The 16,608-nt window shown below is 42.1% G+C and overlaps 1 protein-coding gene across 2 annotated transcripts in view; it reads right to left on the bottom strand.

Moving 5' to 3' along the window:
• Window positions 1-16,608, bottom strand: part of zfand4 (zinc finger, AN1-type domain 4) — a 68,539-nt gene that overhangs the window by 18,442 nt on the left and 33,489 nt on the right. Inside the window, exons 3-6 of one of the 2 annotated variants that reach the window (XM_087982536.1) lie at window positions 13,464-13,539; window positions 12,925-12,992; window positions 8,485-8,671; window positions 6,899-7,046 (exon numbers count right to left, since the gene is read on the bottom strand). In XM_087982536.1, the coding sequence (XP_087838662.1) occupies window positions 6,899-7,046; window positions 8,485-8,671; window positions 12,925-12,992; window positions 13,464-13,539 (479 nt within the window). Of the gene's footprint in view, window positions 1-6,898; window positions 7,047-8,484; window positions 8,672-11,982; window positions 12,138-12,924; window positions 12,993-13,463; window positions 13,540-16,608 lie in introns of those variants that run through there. The other variant, XM_087982538.1, reaches the window with a different exon arrangement.

The following is a 16,608-nucleotide window of genomic DNA, read 5'->3' as shown; positions in this document are numbered from 1 at the left end:
TATAAAAGGCAAGATAATCTGGAGAGATTTTTCAACACACTGATACTGAATTTCCAATGGGTGGTACACTGGGAATATTTATTCAAAAAAAAAGCACATGGAAAATGGGGACATGTTAATCCAGGATTTAATTGTGAATTATTTGGTAAATACTAGTTGATTTGTAGACCACTGTGCATGGATATATTATATATATCAGTTCTTATTAGCCACATCTTCAATTCTTGGAGTCATTCATTTATTCCCTTCTCTTTTGTCTTTTTCTTAGCAAATCTTTGTTGCTCTGCTTCTTGCCAGTTTCTCTTGCAGTCTGCCATTTACTTAAAAATTTTCCTTCTCTTGTCTCATTCTCACTGCTCTGATTACACTTCATTTTCTCTCACCATTCTCAGCAGAAACTCTGGTACAATGGTGATGGCAGCAAGGTGAGGGGCATTAAACTGGCACATGAAACAATGGAGAAAGTGAGGTCTGCAGATGCTGGAGATCAGAGATGGAAATGTGTTGCTGGAAAAGTGCAGCAGGTCAGGCAGCATCTAGGGAACAGGAGAATCGACGTTTCGGGCATTAGCCCTTCTTCAGGAATGAAGAAAGTTGGTCCAGCAGGCTAAGATAAAAGATAGGGAGGAGGGACTTGGGGGAGGGGCGTCGGAAATGTGATAGGTGGAAAGAGGTCAAGGTGAGGGTGATAGGTCAGACTGGGGTGGGGGCGGAGAGGTCGGGAAGAAGATTGCAGGTTAGGAAGGCGGTGCTGAATTTCATGGATTTGACTGAGTCAGGCTGGGGGGAGGGGAAATGAGGAAACTGGTGAAATCAGAGTTCATCCCTTGTGGTTGGAAGGTTCCTAGCCGGAAGATGAGGCGTTCTTCCTCCAACCGTCGTTTCGCTGTGGTCTGGCGATGGAGGAGTCCAAAGACCTGCATATCCTTGGTGGAGTCGGAGGGGGAATTGAAATGTTGAGCTACAGGGTGGTTGGGTTGGTTGGTCCGGGTGTCCCAGAGGTGTTCTCTGAAACGCTCCGCAAGTAGGCTGCCTGTCTCCCCAATATAGAGGAGGCCACATCGGGTGCAAAGGATGCAATAGATTATATGTGTGGAGGTACAGGTGAATCTGTGGCGGATATGGAAGTTTCCTTTGGGGCCTTGGAGGGAGGTGAGGGGGGGGGGGTGTGGGCGCAAGTCTTGCACCTCCTGCGGTTGCAGGGGAAGGTGCCGGGAGTGGAGGTTGGGTTGGTGGGGGGTGTGGATCTGACGAGGGAGTCACGGAGAGAGTGGTCTTTACGGAATGCTGATAGGGGAGGAGAGGGAAATATATCCTTGGTGGTGGGGTCCGTTTGGAGGTTGCGGAAATGACGGCGGATGATGCGCTGTACATGGAGGTTAGTGGGGTGGTAGGTGAGGACCAGTGGGGTTCTGTCCTGGTGGCGGTTGGAGGGGCGGGGTTCAAGGGCGGAGGATCGGGAAGTGGAAGAGATGCGGTGGAGGGCATCGTCGACCACGTCGGGGGGGAAATTGCGGTCCTTGAAGAAGGAGGCCATCTGGGATGCGCGTTTTTGGAACTGGTCCTCCTGGGAGCAGATGCGGCGGAGTCGAAGGAATTGGGAGAATGGGATGGCGTTTTTACAGGGGGCAGGATGGGAGGAGGTGTAGTCCAGGTAGCTGTGGGAGTCGGTCGGTTTGTAGTAGATGTCCGTGTTGATTCGGTCGCCTGAGATAGAAATAGAAAGGTCGAGGAAGGGGAGGGAGGAATCTGAGACTGTCCAGGTGAATTTGAGGTTGGGGTGGAAGGTGTTGGTGAAGTGGATGAACTGTTCAACCTCCTCGTGGGGGCCCATGCGGGTGCCCATGGCTACTCCTTTCGTTTGGAGGAAGTGGGAGGATTGGAAAGAGAAGTTGTTCAGGGTAGGACCCCAGCTATGCCTGCCTCTTCGTAGGATATGTGGAACAATCTATCTTCCGCAACTACACTGGCCCCACCCCCCACCTTTTCCTCCGCTACATCGATGACTGTATTGGCGCCGCCTCGTGCTCCCACGAGGAGGTTGAACAGTTCATCCACTTCACCAACACCTTCCACCCCGACCTCAAATTCACCTGGACAGTCTCAGATTCCTCCCTCCCCTTCCTCCCCTGTAGCTCAACATTTTAATTCCCCCTCCCACTCCACCAAGGATATGCAGGTCTTTGGACTCCTCCATCGCCAGACCACAGCGAAACGACGGTTGGAGGAAGAACGCCTCATCTTCCGGCTAGGAACCCTCCAACCACAAGGGATGAACTCGGATTTCACCAGTTTCCTCATTTCCCCTCCCCCCAGCCTGTCTCAGTCAAATCCATGAAATTCAGCACCGCCTTCCTAACCTGCAATCTTCTTCCCGACCTCTCCGCCCCCACCCCAGTCTGACCTATCACCCTCACCTTGACCTCTTTCCACCTATCACATTTCCGACGCCCCTCCCCCAAGTCCCTCCTCCCTATCTTTTACCTTAGCCTGCTGGACCAACTTTCCTCATTCCTGAAGAAGGGCTAATGCCCGAAACGTCGATTCTCCTGTTCCCTAGATGCTGCCTGACCTGCTGCACTTTTCCAGCAACACATGAAACAATGGGGATATTAAAGCTCTCTGATCAATCTTAACTTTGAGAAAGAGAGCAGGGTGAAGGCCCTCAGGCAAAATGGAGATTAGATTACATTACTTACAGTGTGGAAACAGGCCCTTCGGCCCAACAAGCCCACACCGACCCTCCAAAGAGCAACCCTACATTTACCCCTTCACCTAACACTACGGGCAATTTAGCATGGCCAATTCACCTAACCTGCACACCATTGGACTGTGGGAGGAAACCGGAGCACCCGGAGGAAACCCACGCAGACACGGGGAGAATGTGCAAACTCCACACGGGTCTCTGGCGCTGTGAGGCAGCAGTACTAACCACTGTGCCATCGTGCCGCCCTATCTTGAGTAATAATGTTACTTATATTCAATTTTTCAATTACAGTATCACGTTAAACCAATTAAAAGCATGCATTTAAAAAAGAATTAATACCATAGGCATTTTTTGCAGCTTGTGTTCACGGAAGTTCCTATTTTGTGATTGCAAAATTTGAGCCACATCTTATGGAAATCAGATGTCTAGTCAGAATATAAAAAATGGCAGAGATTGACTAAAAGTTTAATAAGGAGGTAGAAATTACAGTATGAGTGGAATCTAGCCTAAATGCAAGAATGAGATACCAGAATTTCCAATGGTATTTGAAAAGGAAAAGCATAAGTAAAATGAGTGTTGATCCTTTAGAGTGTTAAAATGGGGAAGTGACATAACAGTAATATAGACTAGCAATCTAGATTTCCAGACTAATATTCTAACATGCAAGATGGTGAAGTCTGAATTCAATTTAAAAAGATGGGAATGAAAAGACATGGTCTAATGGTGCTTGCGTGTCTATAGCTAATTGTCATAAAAGCCCATCCAGTACACTAATGTCTTTTATGGATGGAAATCTGCCATCCCTGCCTGAACTGGCCTACATATGACTTCAGATCGATAACAACAGGTTGATTCTTAACTGCTCTCTGGACATTTAGAGGTGGTCAATAAATATTGGCTTAGCCAGTGATACCTACATCCTATAAATGAAAAAAGTGATGAATTTAACATATTTTGCTTCCATTTTCATTATAGAAGATTTAAAAATGCAGTAATAAATTAGGAGGTGGAAGGGAGAGAGGAACACAAAATTACAATCATGAAGGAAGTGGCACTAAACAAACTGATGGAGCTTCAGATTGACAAGTCTCTGGCTGCAGATGGACATTTTCACAGGGTTTTAAAAGAGGATGCTAATGATATAGTGGACACATTTGGAAATTATCATCAAAGTTCCCTGAATCCAAGTTCTATCAGACTGGAAAAGTACCAAATATAACTCCTCCATTCAATGAAGGATGCATAAACAAGAAACTAGACCAGTTAAAATGATCTCTTAAGGGACAGGTGACAGAATTAATCATTAAAGAGAAAATTGCTGTGCACTTCAAAAAATTTAAGGTCAATCAGGAAAAACCAGTATGATTTCTTCATAGGAAATCACGTTTAACTAATTGATTTGAGTTATTTGAAGGAGTAACAATCACTGAATGAAAGGGACCTGCAGTTGTACTGTAGTAGGATTATCCAAAGGCACTTGACAAAATGCCTTATCGAAGCTTAATGCAGAAAATAAAAGCTGTTATAGCGGGCTAATGCCCTATCATGGATAGAAGACAGGCTGGTAAGCAGCAATTAGAATTTACGCACAAGTGGATCTTTGTCTAATTGGCAAGATGTGATGAGTGGAGTCTAAATGAGGGAGCAGCATAGGCATAACTGCTAAATTTGCAGACAATACCCAAGTAGGTAGGAAAGGATGCTTTGAAGATGCCATACAGATGTTGCAAACATTCTAAAAATGTGCAGGTTAGGTGGATTGGCCATGCTAAATTGCCCATAGTGTCCAGGGATGTGGAGGTTAGGTGAATTAACTGTGGGAAATGCAGGGTTACGGAGACTGGGGGAGGGGTGGGATGGGTGGAATACCCTGAGGGCTGATGTGGACTTGGTGGGCTGAAGCCCTGTTTCTACACTGGAAGGATTCAATGAAACGGATACAGGCAATGTGAATGGATAAAAAAAATCGGGCAGATTGAGTACAAAGTAAAAGAATGGGAAGTTGTTCATTTTGGCAGAAAGAATAAAAAAGCAGAGCACTATTTAACTGGAGAGTGAGTGAAATTTTTGTGTGAAGGGATTTAAGTATTTAGTGCATAAGTCACAAAATATTCATACACCGGTACACTATGTAAACAAGGCAGCTAAGAGAATGCTATCCTTCAAGATGAATTGGACAAAGCTTATTTTCATTTGAGTCTCGAAGAATAAGGGGAGGCTTGACTGAAATGTGCAATATCCCGAATGGTCTTGACAGAACGGTTTCCTCTCATGGGTACGGCCAGAACTAGGAGACACTGTTTTCAAATTAATGGTCACCCTTTCACAGCAGATAGGAATTTTTTTTCTCTCAGAGGGTTGTGTTTTAAACTTCAATGAACAGTTTCTCTTCATATGCAAGCCCTGCCATCCCAACACTGCAGGAATCAGTCTGGTAAATCTCTACAGCCAAGACATCCTTCCTCAGATAAGGAGACCAAAATAGGAAACAATATTCCAGTTATGGCCTCATCAATGCCCTGTACAATTGCAACAAGACATTCCTGTACTTGAATCCTGTCGGTATGAAGGCCAAAGTATAATTTCCTTTTTTCACTCTTGCATACTTACTTTCAGTAACTGGTGTACAAGGACACTCAAGTCTCATCACACCTCACTCCTTTCTCAAGCTACTGTCATTCAGATAATCATCTGCCTTCCTGTTTTCGCTACGAAAGAGGATGAACTCTCATTTATCCACATTTTACTTCCTCTGCCATGAATCTGTCCATTCAGTCAACTTGTCCAAATCAGGTCTGCATCCTCCTCAAAGCTCACCCTTCCACCCAGCTTTATATTGTCTGCAAACCCGAAGATATTACATTCAGTTCCCTCATCTAAATCATTAACATATATTTGAATAGCTCAGATCCAAGCCATGATCCTTGAGGTATCCTACTAATCAATGTCTACCAATCAGAAAAAGACCTGTTTATTCCTTCTTTGTTTTCTGTCTGCCAACCAGTTCTCCATTTATGTCAGTATACTATCCCCTATAGCATGCATTTTAATTTTACATGCTTATATGGGATCTTAAAAGAGGCTTCTGAAAGTCCAAGTAAACCACAACCACTGGTTCCCCCTTAATACCAGCAGATTTGTCAAACATGATTTCCATTTCATGGTGACAAAATCAGACCAAGTCAACAAGTCTTCTGGTATTAAATCTTTTATAATGGACTCTAGCATTTTCCCCACTAATGTCAGGCTAGCTGGTCTATAATTCCTCACTTTTCCGTGGATCTTGTATGTTTCAGCAAAACTGCCTGTAAATCTTCTAAACTTCAATAAACACAGACCCAACCTGTACAACCTTTTCTCATAAGATATGCACAGCCCAACTTCTTCCTCTATTTTTATCTTTACTATGTTTCTAGCAAGTCTGCCTTTGTGCTTTGTTACTTTGTCTCAGGTCTTCTTTCTTGTGTCTAATTATTAATATAGATCTTTTTTTAGATTAGATTAGATTACTTACAGTGTGGAAACAGGCCCTTCGGCCCAACAAGTCCACACCGCCCCGCCGAAGCGCAACCCACCCATACCCCTACATTTACCCCTTACCTAACACTACGGGCAATTTAGCATGGCCAATTCACCTGACCTGCACATCTTTGGACTGTGGGAGGAAACCGGAGCACCCGGAGGAAACCCACGCAGACACGGGGAGAACGTGCAAACTCCACACAGTTAGTCGCCTGAGGCGGGAATTGAACCCGGGTCTCTGGCGCTGTGAGGCAGCAGTGCTAACCACTGTGCCACCATGCCGCCCACCATTAAGCCCTTAATGAATTCGCATAGTTTCCCACTCTCAAGCTTTTTTGCAACCCCCCAGTGAATCTTGGCCATTCCAAGGTTTTTTCCAGTCTGGTTTATTTTACTGTTTGTTTATGGCCTTTACCATTGAATCAGCCCGTAAGTAAAGTTATGACCTTTCAACTCCGACATGCTGAAACCAGGAGACAATCAATGACCAATAGTAAACTACAGTTTATGTTAGCCCAGTTTTTAACAGGTCTATTCAATCACAAAAGAAAACCAAGATTGATATCTAATGTGCTTCTAAGAGAGTTCAAGTTAATAATTAGTTTTGCTGAATTAGCTCCACAGGCATGGAGGAAATAATACATCAAATTCTGAAGCTTTCAACCATACCTTTTTACTAAGATTCATATTTTCCATCTTTGCTTTCAACAGTTTCATTTTGTTCATAGTAATTGAATTCTCTAGTATCTGCTGACCAGATGGAGATTCTTCCGATTCATCTTCATCATCTGCATATAGGTTGAACACTGAACCTCCACTTAAATCAGAAAAATAAAACATTTTGTTTTAAATTACCCTGCAACAGACACAAAACAAAACACCCATTTACTCTGGACAGAAAACGACCATTAAATCTAGCATGGCACTGGATGTGCAATCTGAAGATACAAGTCCTTAGTAACACTCAACACTGGAGCCCCCCAGGCGTGCGTACTCAGTCCCTGACTGTACTCACTGTAAACCCATGACTGCATACCAGCCTTTTACGAGTTCGCTGACGACACCACCATAGTCGGTTGAATCTTAGATGGCAATGAAACAGACTATAGATGGGAGGTGGAAGACCTGGAAAAATGCTGTATTGAGAACAACCTCACTCTCAATACCAGCAAAACTAAGGTACTCATGATTGACTTTTGGTGGGATGTTACTCATGCCATCCTACACATTAACAGCACAGAGTGGAACGAGTGGAGATTGTCAACCTCCTGGGAGTGGTCATCAACAACAAGCTTTCTTGGACTCTTCGTGTGGACGCACCGGTTACAAAGGCCCAACAATCTCTGTTTTTCCTCAGGCAGCTGAGGAAATTTGGCATGACGGCAAATACCCTTGCCAACTTTTATAGGTGCGCCATCGAGAGCATTCGGTCTGGATGTATCACTACCTGGTATGGCAACTGTACCATTCAAGATCGGAGACGGTTACACAGAGTGGTGAACTCAGCCCAGACAATCACAGAGGCCAACCTCCCATCTATAGAATCCATCTACCAGGCCCGCTGTCAAGGAAAGGCTGCCAGCATTCTCAAAGATCCATCCCACCCTGGCAATACTTTTCTACAACCTCTACCATCGGGGAGAAGGTACAGAAGCCTGAACACACGCACCAGCCGATTCCAAAACAGTTTCTACATTACTATTGTTAGGATGCTGAATGGACTCACAAACTCTTAACATTCGCCTGTACCGGTGTTTTTGTTTTTGCCGCTGTTTACTTATTATTTAAGTATCTGTGCTACTTAACTCTGTGATCTGCCAGTATTGCTCACAAGACAAAGCTTTTCACTGTGCCTCAGTACACGTGACAATAAATTCAATTCAAAACTCCTATGAAACGGAATTAGAGTAAATCTGGTTGTTTTAAAAATGCAACTGGTCTACAAATGTAAGGACAATGCACACACATATCCGATGCCACACTGAGGCAACCAATAATTACCAACTTGCCTGGGTCACACCCAAATCCCAAAGATAAACTTAAACAAAGAAATGTATTTGTTAATCTTGTTCCTCCCAAATAAAAGACAATTTTCATAATCGCAGTCCTCCAAGGAAGCCAATTCAGTGTCTGGTTACAACAAAGTTTCTTCAAATTCAAGCAAACAATTCAAGAAATACTTGTTAATTATTGCACATTAAAAGCATATCACTGAATTCAAGAAATGAGCAGAGCTCATCATTTATTTAACATACCTTAAGGACTCAGAGAGTGGTGTTAAAGTGCCATCCCCTCGATCGACAACTCGAAAGAAATTCAACTGGTCCCCTTCACGATATACTAGAAAGGTGACTTGCTTGTTGGAAGGGATCTTATCCCAGATATCATCTCGACTGGTCTCCATGTATTCAGCCATATCCCTGGTGGGATCTTCCATTGGGACTATATATATATTAAAAAAACAAACACTCTCATAAATGAGGAATATCAACAGAGCACAATGCTATATTGTTACAATATTAATCAGCTGTTCTGGACTGAAACCTAGATATTTGCATTATTCTCCTTAAATTGCTGAACTGTGTACAGTGTAGTATTCTGAATCCAACAAGAATGCACTATGTGCAGTAACCAAGGAAACAGACACACAATATAGGGGCACTCTGCATTTGAGGTACTGGCACTCACCTTGCACATTTGAACACTTCCAGATATCGGATAACATTCAATTCCATGTACACCTTTGAAAATCCAGTTGAACAGCAATTCTGATTGGCTTTTGTACTAAAGGTTTATACAATTAAGCAAGTGCATGCAAACTTATATTTGTTTCAAACAGTGGTAAACAGACATAAAGAGATTTGAATGAAAGCAAACATCATGGGCCCCACAGTCACGCAGCTGTAAACACCAGTTCTGTTTTTCCAAAAACCGGCTACAGAAACTGCTAGATGTTTGACGAATGAGAGGTGATCTGACAGAAACCACAAAATATCTCAGGGTAGATGCCTCCACCGGCTGGGGAGTTTAGAACCAGAGGCCACAATATAAACACGTAGATCTGAGACAAGGGGGAACTTATTTTTAAAAACTCAGAAGGTTGACCTCTGAATTCTCTGTCAGAGGGGTCTGGAAGTTTACTCTTGCAATATGTTTAAGGTAGGAATTGATGGATTTCTGATTATGAATGGCATAAAGGGATATGGGGTTATGGTGGGTAAAAATCACGGAGGTGTTCAATCAGGCACGATCTTACTGAATGGTGGGACAGGCAAGTCAGGCTGATAAGCTTCATTGTTCCTATATTCCATGAAAATGGTTAGAAAGAGTCAGGATCTGCTTTGACGAAGTCTGAGCAAGAGTTCAATTTAAGTACAACTTAATTAAGGCAAAAAACTTCATTGAGCAATGAGCTGATGAAGCAAAAAATTAAAGTGTTTAAGACCATGTGAAGTTGCTTATGCATCCAACCAGATTATTTTTTAAAATTAAATTCTTAAAAAGACATCTGTGGAGTAAATGAAAGATCTGGACAGAGAAAGAGTTAACCTTTCAGGTCAAAGACTTCTCATCAGAACTATCATTCTCTCTCCTCAAATACTGTTTGACCATTGAGACATCCATTTTTTTGCATTTAGCAGATTTCCAGCATTCGTAGCATTCTATTCTCCTTAAAGAATGATCACAGGATATTCCCTCCAGACGAAGTGTAGAAACTGTTTTACTGTAAAATGCACTAGGAATGCATCTCTTAGGGTAGAAGTTCAGTACATGAACAGTGAGTCAAACTATGAGGACCAGAGTCACAACTGAGCAGTTTATCATGTCGCACTTGTCAAAGTCTGCCCTCGAGCAACTAAGAGCTGTCCAGATTTTCCGTGGAAGATTGAAATCTGGGAGTTCATTCCTTCTGTCAATTAACAGGTTGCAGTTGGTAACATTTATAATCAAACCTAGGAGGTGCACCAGCAGGAGGGAGGGACTGTGATCAGTTCATTGCGCGTGGCATATGCCCGAGTGAGGACTACAGGATTTCGTACAAGTGCGCAAGGGTTTTTTCTTTAAAAACGGTCTGATAAATTTGTTGGTGAGAATGCTTCCTTGGCTGCTGACGTTTTAAAGAGTATGCTTTACCAGTGAACGTTAGGTGGTTTTGTGTTTCTGTTGGGATCAATGGGAGAGAGACAACAACCTCTCTGTTAAAAGACGTTTCTCGCCCTGAAGACTGCAAACTAATGCTATCAAGAACAGAATCAAACCCGAGCTAGAGGTTTCCTAATACTTGTAGAAAACCACTACTTTTTATTGATAGTGCTGGAGGGATAAATATCAGTCAGGAACTAGCAATAGCTCTGGCACTCATCTTCAAAATAAGGCAATAGGATCTTTAAAATCCACCACTGGGTCTCAATATAACATTACACCTGAAACAAGGCACCTCAGTGCAACAGTGAACTTAATACCAAAAGGATTGAGTGTCTATAAAAGTACTTTTCTAGTAATGTCCACCTTAGAGGGTCTCACAAAATCAATTTCTGACATAGGAAACAAGTTCAAATTTTAAATGCTGGAACTTTGTCATATTCTCCATTATTTTATACAGTCAATCAATTACTTGTTATTGATGCTATGAAGCCCAAACTCATCGAACCCAGTACTTAGTCCACAGCTTAGCTTTTGAAATCCTACAAAAGCATGAAGAGTTGATACATCATACTTCAGGAACAGTCCAAAACCCTAATGGTATTAGAAGTAATGTCCAGATTTAAAGATTCCTTAAAGGGTCAGAATGCTCCCCAACACAAAGTCATTTAATTAATATTAGAGGTTAACTGACTCACCAAAATACATGTTAGGTCTCATGCATCGATGCAAACATGCTCTTAGGCTTAGCACCTCTAAAGTGGCTCTGACATGTTAACATTATTATTAGTGAAAGTCATATTGCAAAATTAAACACTTGCAGTCCCATAATTCATTTTAATATTGACTAGGTGTCCTAAAAGGATAGGATTCTTTACCAATAGGACAGCAATCATTGGGCAATATAACCACTTACTGCATTTTATGACACTTACTCTAGGCCTCAATAGTTACAGTAAACTACAGCATCAATAAATCCCAAAATTGGTTTTTAAACAGAAATGTCTGCGTATCTTGGACAATCAGAAGGGCTCAATGCCAATAGCATTACAAGCTCAACACAGGGCATCAATGCAATTCACAATGCTGCAAGGTACATGTGTGTTTCCACATGAATTACATCCAAGTTTTTCATAGTACACAGTTTCACTATATGTATGTACAGAAATGTCAGAATGGGGTGGGGAGAATCAAGGGGAAAGAAAAGAATTAGCAGGAGACAAAAGCAGGCAGGAGATGTGGGTCTTCCAGAGCTGTGCAAAGGGCAGCACTGATGAGCAGGGGCTTGAGGGGACAGCGACAAAATGGCTGAATGCTGTGATGTAAAACATAGCAGGGCACTGTAGGAAATCTGGAGCAGTCAGGCATAGACATGGAGTTGGAGTAGATCCTGGAAGGAATCTGGGGTGAGATCATAAAAGGATGGAAGGTTGAGTTCAGGCCAAAGATTACCTTGACAGTATTCTGCATGGTTTTGTTTATCAAAGATGAAAAAGAGAGGCAAAAAGGGAAAATGCCAAGTTGTAAAGTGATAAATAGTTTAGGATTGTAACGGCAGAGAGAATGATATAGAAAGAAAACTTGCGTTTATGTTTCCAGGATGTGCTTACCAAATTATTTCTGAAGTGTAATGCAAATAGGCAAATGAGACAGCCATGTTGTTCATCATGATCTTGTGCCCAGTCATGAGATAAGTGACCAAGCAAGCTATTTAGCTTCTTGTCACTAGACACTTTCAATCTGTTGCTTGACTTGGCTTTAACTGGTACCATTACAGCTGAAGAATAGAGTGAGACTCATTTTAATGTCATCGTTAAAAAGGCAATTCAGCAAATCCTGGCTGCTCCACCAGTATTAGCTCTGTTTCTGTGCTACAGTTCTGGTTGAACATCAAGAAACAGGGGCAAGGGTGCTACCACAGCAAGTCTTCCTTTGGTTTAATTGTATAGGCACAAAGGAAATAATCAATGGCCAATCAAATAATCAAGCAACAGAATAAGATTGGGGTTCAGCCAGATATTTTCAGGTCAACAGGGAAAGAACAGAGGTGTGGTACTAATTAGATAGCTCTTTCAAAACCCCAGTAGGCATGATGGGCAAACTAGCAGTTTTCAGCCTCTCCAGCGTCTCTGAACAAAGTAGAGAAGATACAGACAAAAACTAAAAATTCTCCTGAAGGCTTAGAGATTTTGGATTCCCACATACAAATACGTGCACCCAGCAACAACCATTCAAACAGCCTTGGAAATGGATGAGTACTGAAGCAATTATCTGCAAACACAAGGAATATCTAGTGCCCAAGCACAGGAAATTTGACCCTACAGTTATGTATTAAAAGAAATGAACTGCCTCAGGTAAACTGATTCCAAATGATCTCACATGCCTTTCTTCAAAGTTGAGGGTTGATAAAGAACAAATCAAAACACATTTCCAAACAACCAACTGCATCAACAGCAATGGTGGAAGTTCTCCATCCATGGCTACACTGTCTTGGCTAAAGGAAGTAACTATTTAATCTTTGATTGTGTAGCTGCTTAACACTTTTTACTTACCCCTTCTGGTATTTATAGGTCCACCTCTCATGGCGAGCACCAGTTTAAGTGTACAACCTTCAGATATACTACAAATAAAAGACAGCAAACTGTGATTAAATGGGCGATGATTCGGATGCAGTAGTTTGTTTGAAGAGAGCTAAAATAATCCACATTATTTCTTGAAAAAAAGCTTTTTTAAAAGTCTAAAGCAGCATCTGGATGAACTTACAAATCCCACCTCTGCACCCCCAACCTCGAGCTATATTTATACCAGTACATTTTTCTTTAGTAGTGAAGAACAGATACAGAGTTTTTGTTGTAGCAACATAGACCTCTCCACAACATTTTGCAATTCAGGGCCAGAAACAGAGCTCTAAAGGTCACTGGAATGCCAAACTGGCTATTGTGCTCTTGACCTCTACTGTAACAATTTGACTCATTTGCAATATTTTCGTAATTGTAAGAAAAAGCTACTGCTTAGTGTGATGAGAACTCAGCTGGTCGGAAGCTGGAGAGTGGGTGAAGCTGTAATCTTTTAAAACATAATTCCAACTTACTTGTAGTCGTGTAAACAGTATTCGTCCTCCAGTTCCAGGTTGTTCCAGATCAGATGTTGTTGTATTATGGGAATACCTAAGGCAAAAATGGACACAGTCCATTAAACAACAGGTAAATGTCAAGATAAAGCAATGACAATGCAGAAAATCCAATGAAACCAACATCACTCAGCTATGACCCAGCACACACACAGCAAAGTCTGACCCTGTAAAGTCTTCCTCACTGAAATCTGGGGAATGTTGGGTACAATAGCTTTATTGTCATGTCCTCAGAATCATTGCCATTAGCAAACGCCTCTCCTCCATGTATATCCCTTTCCCAAGGTGGTGGTATAGTTGTTACATACAGTGGTTCTGGGAGTCTGCAATTCAGTGGCAGTGGTTCTGGGAGTCTGCAATTCTGACTCCAGAAGCTATGTGGCTACAGGGCTACAGACCAAGCATGACATTATACCTGTTAGCAACCACCACTTCTCACAAATCTGCTGATAGAATCAGTACTGAAAGAATAACAAAATAATTTGCATGAACAGGTCAGTGTTCAGCCTAAGAACAACTGGCTCTGCCTACTGACTGAACTGGCCAAGCCTGAGGCGGCATGCTGTAATCGTGAGAGAGCCACTATGAGACAAATATTTGCTTTACCTCACCCTTGTCAGTCTTGGTGTTGCATACATCCATGATAATACTGGCTAAGTTGTGTGTTCAGAATATACTACTTTGTCATGTTGCCCCATCTATCTTAGCAGCTCAATACAGGGAACCAAGAGTTATTGTGAGCCATCAGCAACAGAATTGTATTTGCTTGCAATAACTCTAGGCTTAGCACACCCCTCATTCCTCTATCAAGAACATGCCAGGAACTGCACCAGCTCTAGCTGAAACTAAGATGTCAACTCAGTCAAACTCCAATTCAGGGGAGCATGCATACTATAAACAAGATACGGTAAATCTGCAGTTCTGGCACATCCCATCACAAATGGCAGCAGGACATATTCAACCGGGGGCGGGGGGGGGGAGCTCAGTTGCAGTGCAAAAGTAAAGGCTGAAGTGTTCTTAACCATCAATCTGAAATTCAGAGAGTGGATGATCCTTCCTCAGTGTCCACAGTCACAAATGTCAGTTTTTAATAAATTTCATTCATGCCACATGAAATGAGGAAATAGCACTGGACACAACAAAACTTTCTCGATCCCAACAACAAATGGCTGTAATGAAAACCTGCACTCTAGAACTAGACACACCTCCCCAACATTGCCCCAACACTGGAAACCTTCTGGTGAATAATTTCTTGGTATTATGGCATTTCCTATCCACAAAAATAACGGGCAAAACCAACTCAGCTAATCACTGTTCCTTCAGCAAAGCAATGAAGGAATCATCAATAATTCTATCAAGTATACTTGCTTATTGATACTTGTTAAGTGTTATGAACCAGCCCAAACACCTTCAAAATATATTAATAAGATAGTCTAGTCCCTAATTACTTCTTATTTTAAAGGTCAGTGTAAGGCATTGTGTTCCAGATGCAATTCCATTGGTCAAACTACCAGGCTTGAAACAAAACACACTTCATTCATACACTACAACGAAAATACATACAAAGTAAAAAATTTTAAAATTGGCTTAATTGTAACTATCAAAATGCATAAAAAAATAAATTATATAAACTACTTCTTATTAACTGATTCAATGTAGTAACATTCCATAAACACACCCATGGCAAAGGCAAATTCAGTAAACGAGATTGTCTCACCTCCAATTCAACAACGGATTGGGGTGGGGGTGGGGGTGGAGAGAGAGAGAGAGGTGGGGGAGCTATAACAATACAAAAATAAGAGCTTCCACATCAGCCTTCAAGATTCCAACAACTGCTACTGAAGGCTAAAACTAAAAAAAATCTTGATTCTGATGGAGCTTGATTCCACCCATACAAGCTGCTTCTATTGTTCCAACTTTGGCTTAGGAGCTGATTGCTCAGCACCGGTCTCAATCTTTCTTCACTAAACAGAAAGACAAAATACACCTCTTCAAAAACGTAATATCATCACCGCAGAATTAAAGTGGTATGAACATGTATAGAAGAGTAAATTCCAGAAGATCATTCAAAGTGATTCTATTAAGGCAGCACTGACCCAGGGTGCCCTAGGAAAACTGAAGTTCAACAGTGATTGGAGAATAACTTTTCAATTTGTTGAAGGCTAATCATCTCAGAGCGCAGGTGTTCCTCTGGACAGTGACCCAACTGTGTCATTAATGACCTGCCTACCATCATAAAGTCAGAAGTGGGGCTTGTTCATTGATGATTGATGTCCTGTATACAAAAAAGCAATCCAAACCTGGATGCAGCAGGGGATGAACAACATTGAGTTTAATGTGGAAAAGTGGGTTCCAAGGAGAGTTACCAGGATATTACCAGGAGAGTTACCAGGACAGAAGGTTTTATGAGGAAAGGCTGAGGGACTTGAGGCTGTTTTCTTTAGAAAGAAGGAGGTTCAGAGGTGACTTCATTGAGACATAAAAGATAATCAGAGGATTAAATAGGGTGGACAGTGAGAGCCTTTGTGATGGCTAGCACAAGGGGACATAGCTTTAAATTGAGGATTGATAGATATAGGACAGATGTCAGAAGTAGTTTCTTTACTCAGTAGTAGGGGCATGGAATGCACTGTCTGGAGCAGGAGTAGACTCCCCATTTTTAAAGGCATTTAATGGTCATTGGATAAACATATGGATGAAAATGGAATATAAGATAGATAGGCTTCAGATTGGTTCCACAGGTCAGTGCAACATTGAGGGCCGAAGAGCCTGCACTGCGCTGGAAAGGTCTATCAAAGCTTGGGTGTAACGTTGACACTATACATGTGCCAGACAATGGCAATCTCTACTTGATGTTCAATGGCACTGAATCATCTATTATCAACAGCATCAGTGGGAGTTACAGTGACAAAAATGCCAATTAGAGCAAGCAGGGCAACTTGAGATTGGCAGGGTCAAGTAATCTAGCAAGCGCCTTTATGTGACGTCAGGGAGTGTGATGAAATAGCCTTTATACACTTGCATGGTACAGCTGTGACAATAGTTAAGAAGTTCAAGACCAAGGTCAAAATCGGTATTTTTTCCCCCTCTCAGGGGCTGCTCAAGA

This window comes from Chiloscyllium plagiosum, unplaced genomic scaffold (assembly GCF_037043375.1).
Source record: "Chiloscyllium plagiosum isolate Xiang-an unplaced genomic scaffold, Cpla_swu_hap1 HiC_scaffold_43, whole genome shotgun sequence".
NCBI classification, from domain to species: domain Eukaryota; kingdom Metazoa; phylum Chordata; class Chondrichthyes; order Orectolobiformes; family Hemiscylliidae; genus Chiloscyllium; species Chiloscyllium plagiosum.
The sequence above is the reverse complement of the archived record's forward strand: the minus strand, read 5'-3'. Positions and strand labels throughout refer to the sequence as shown.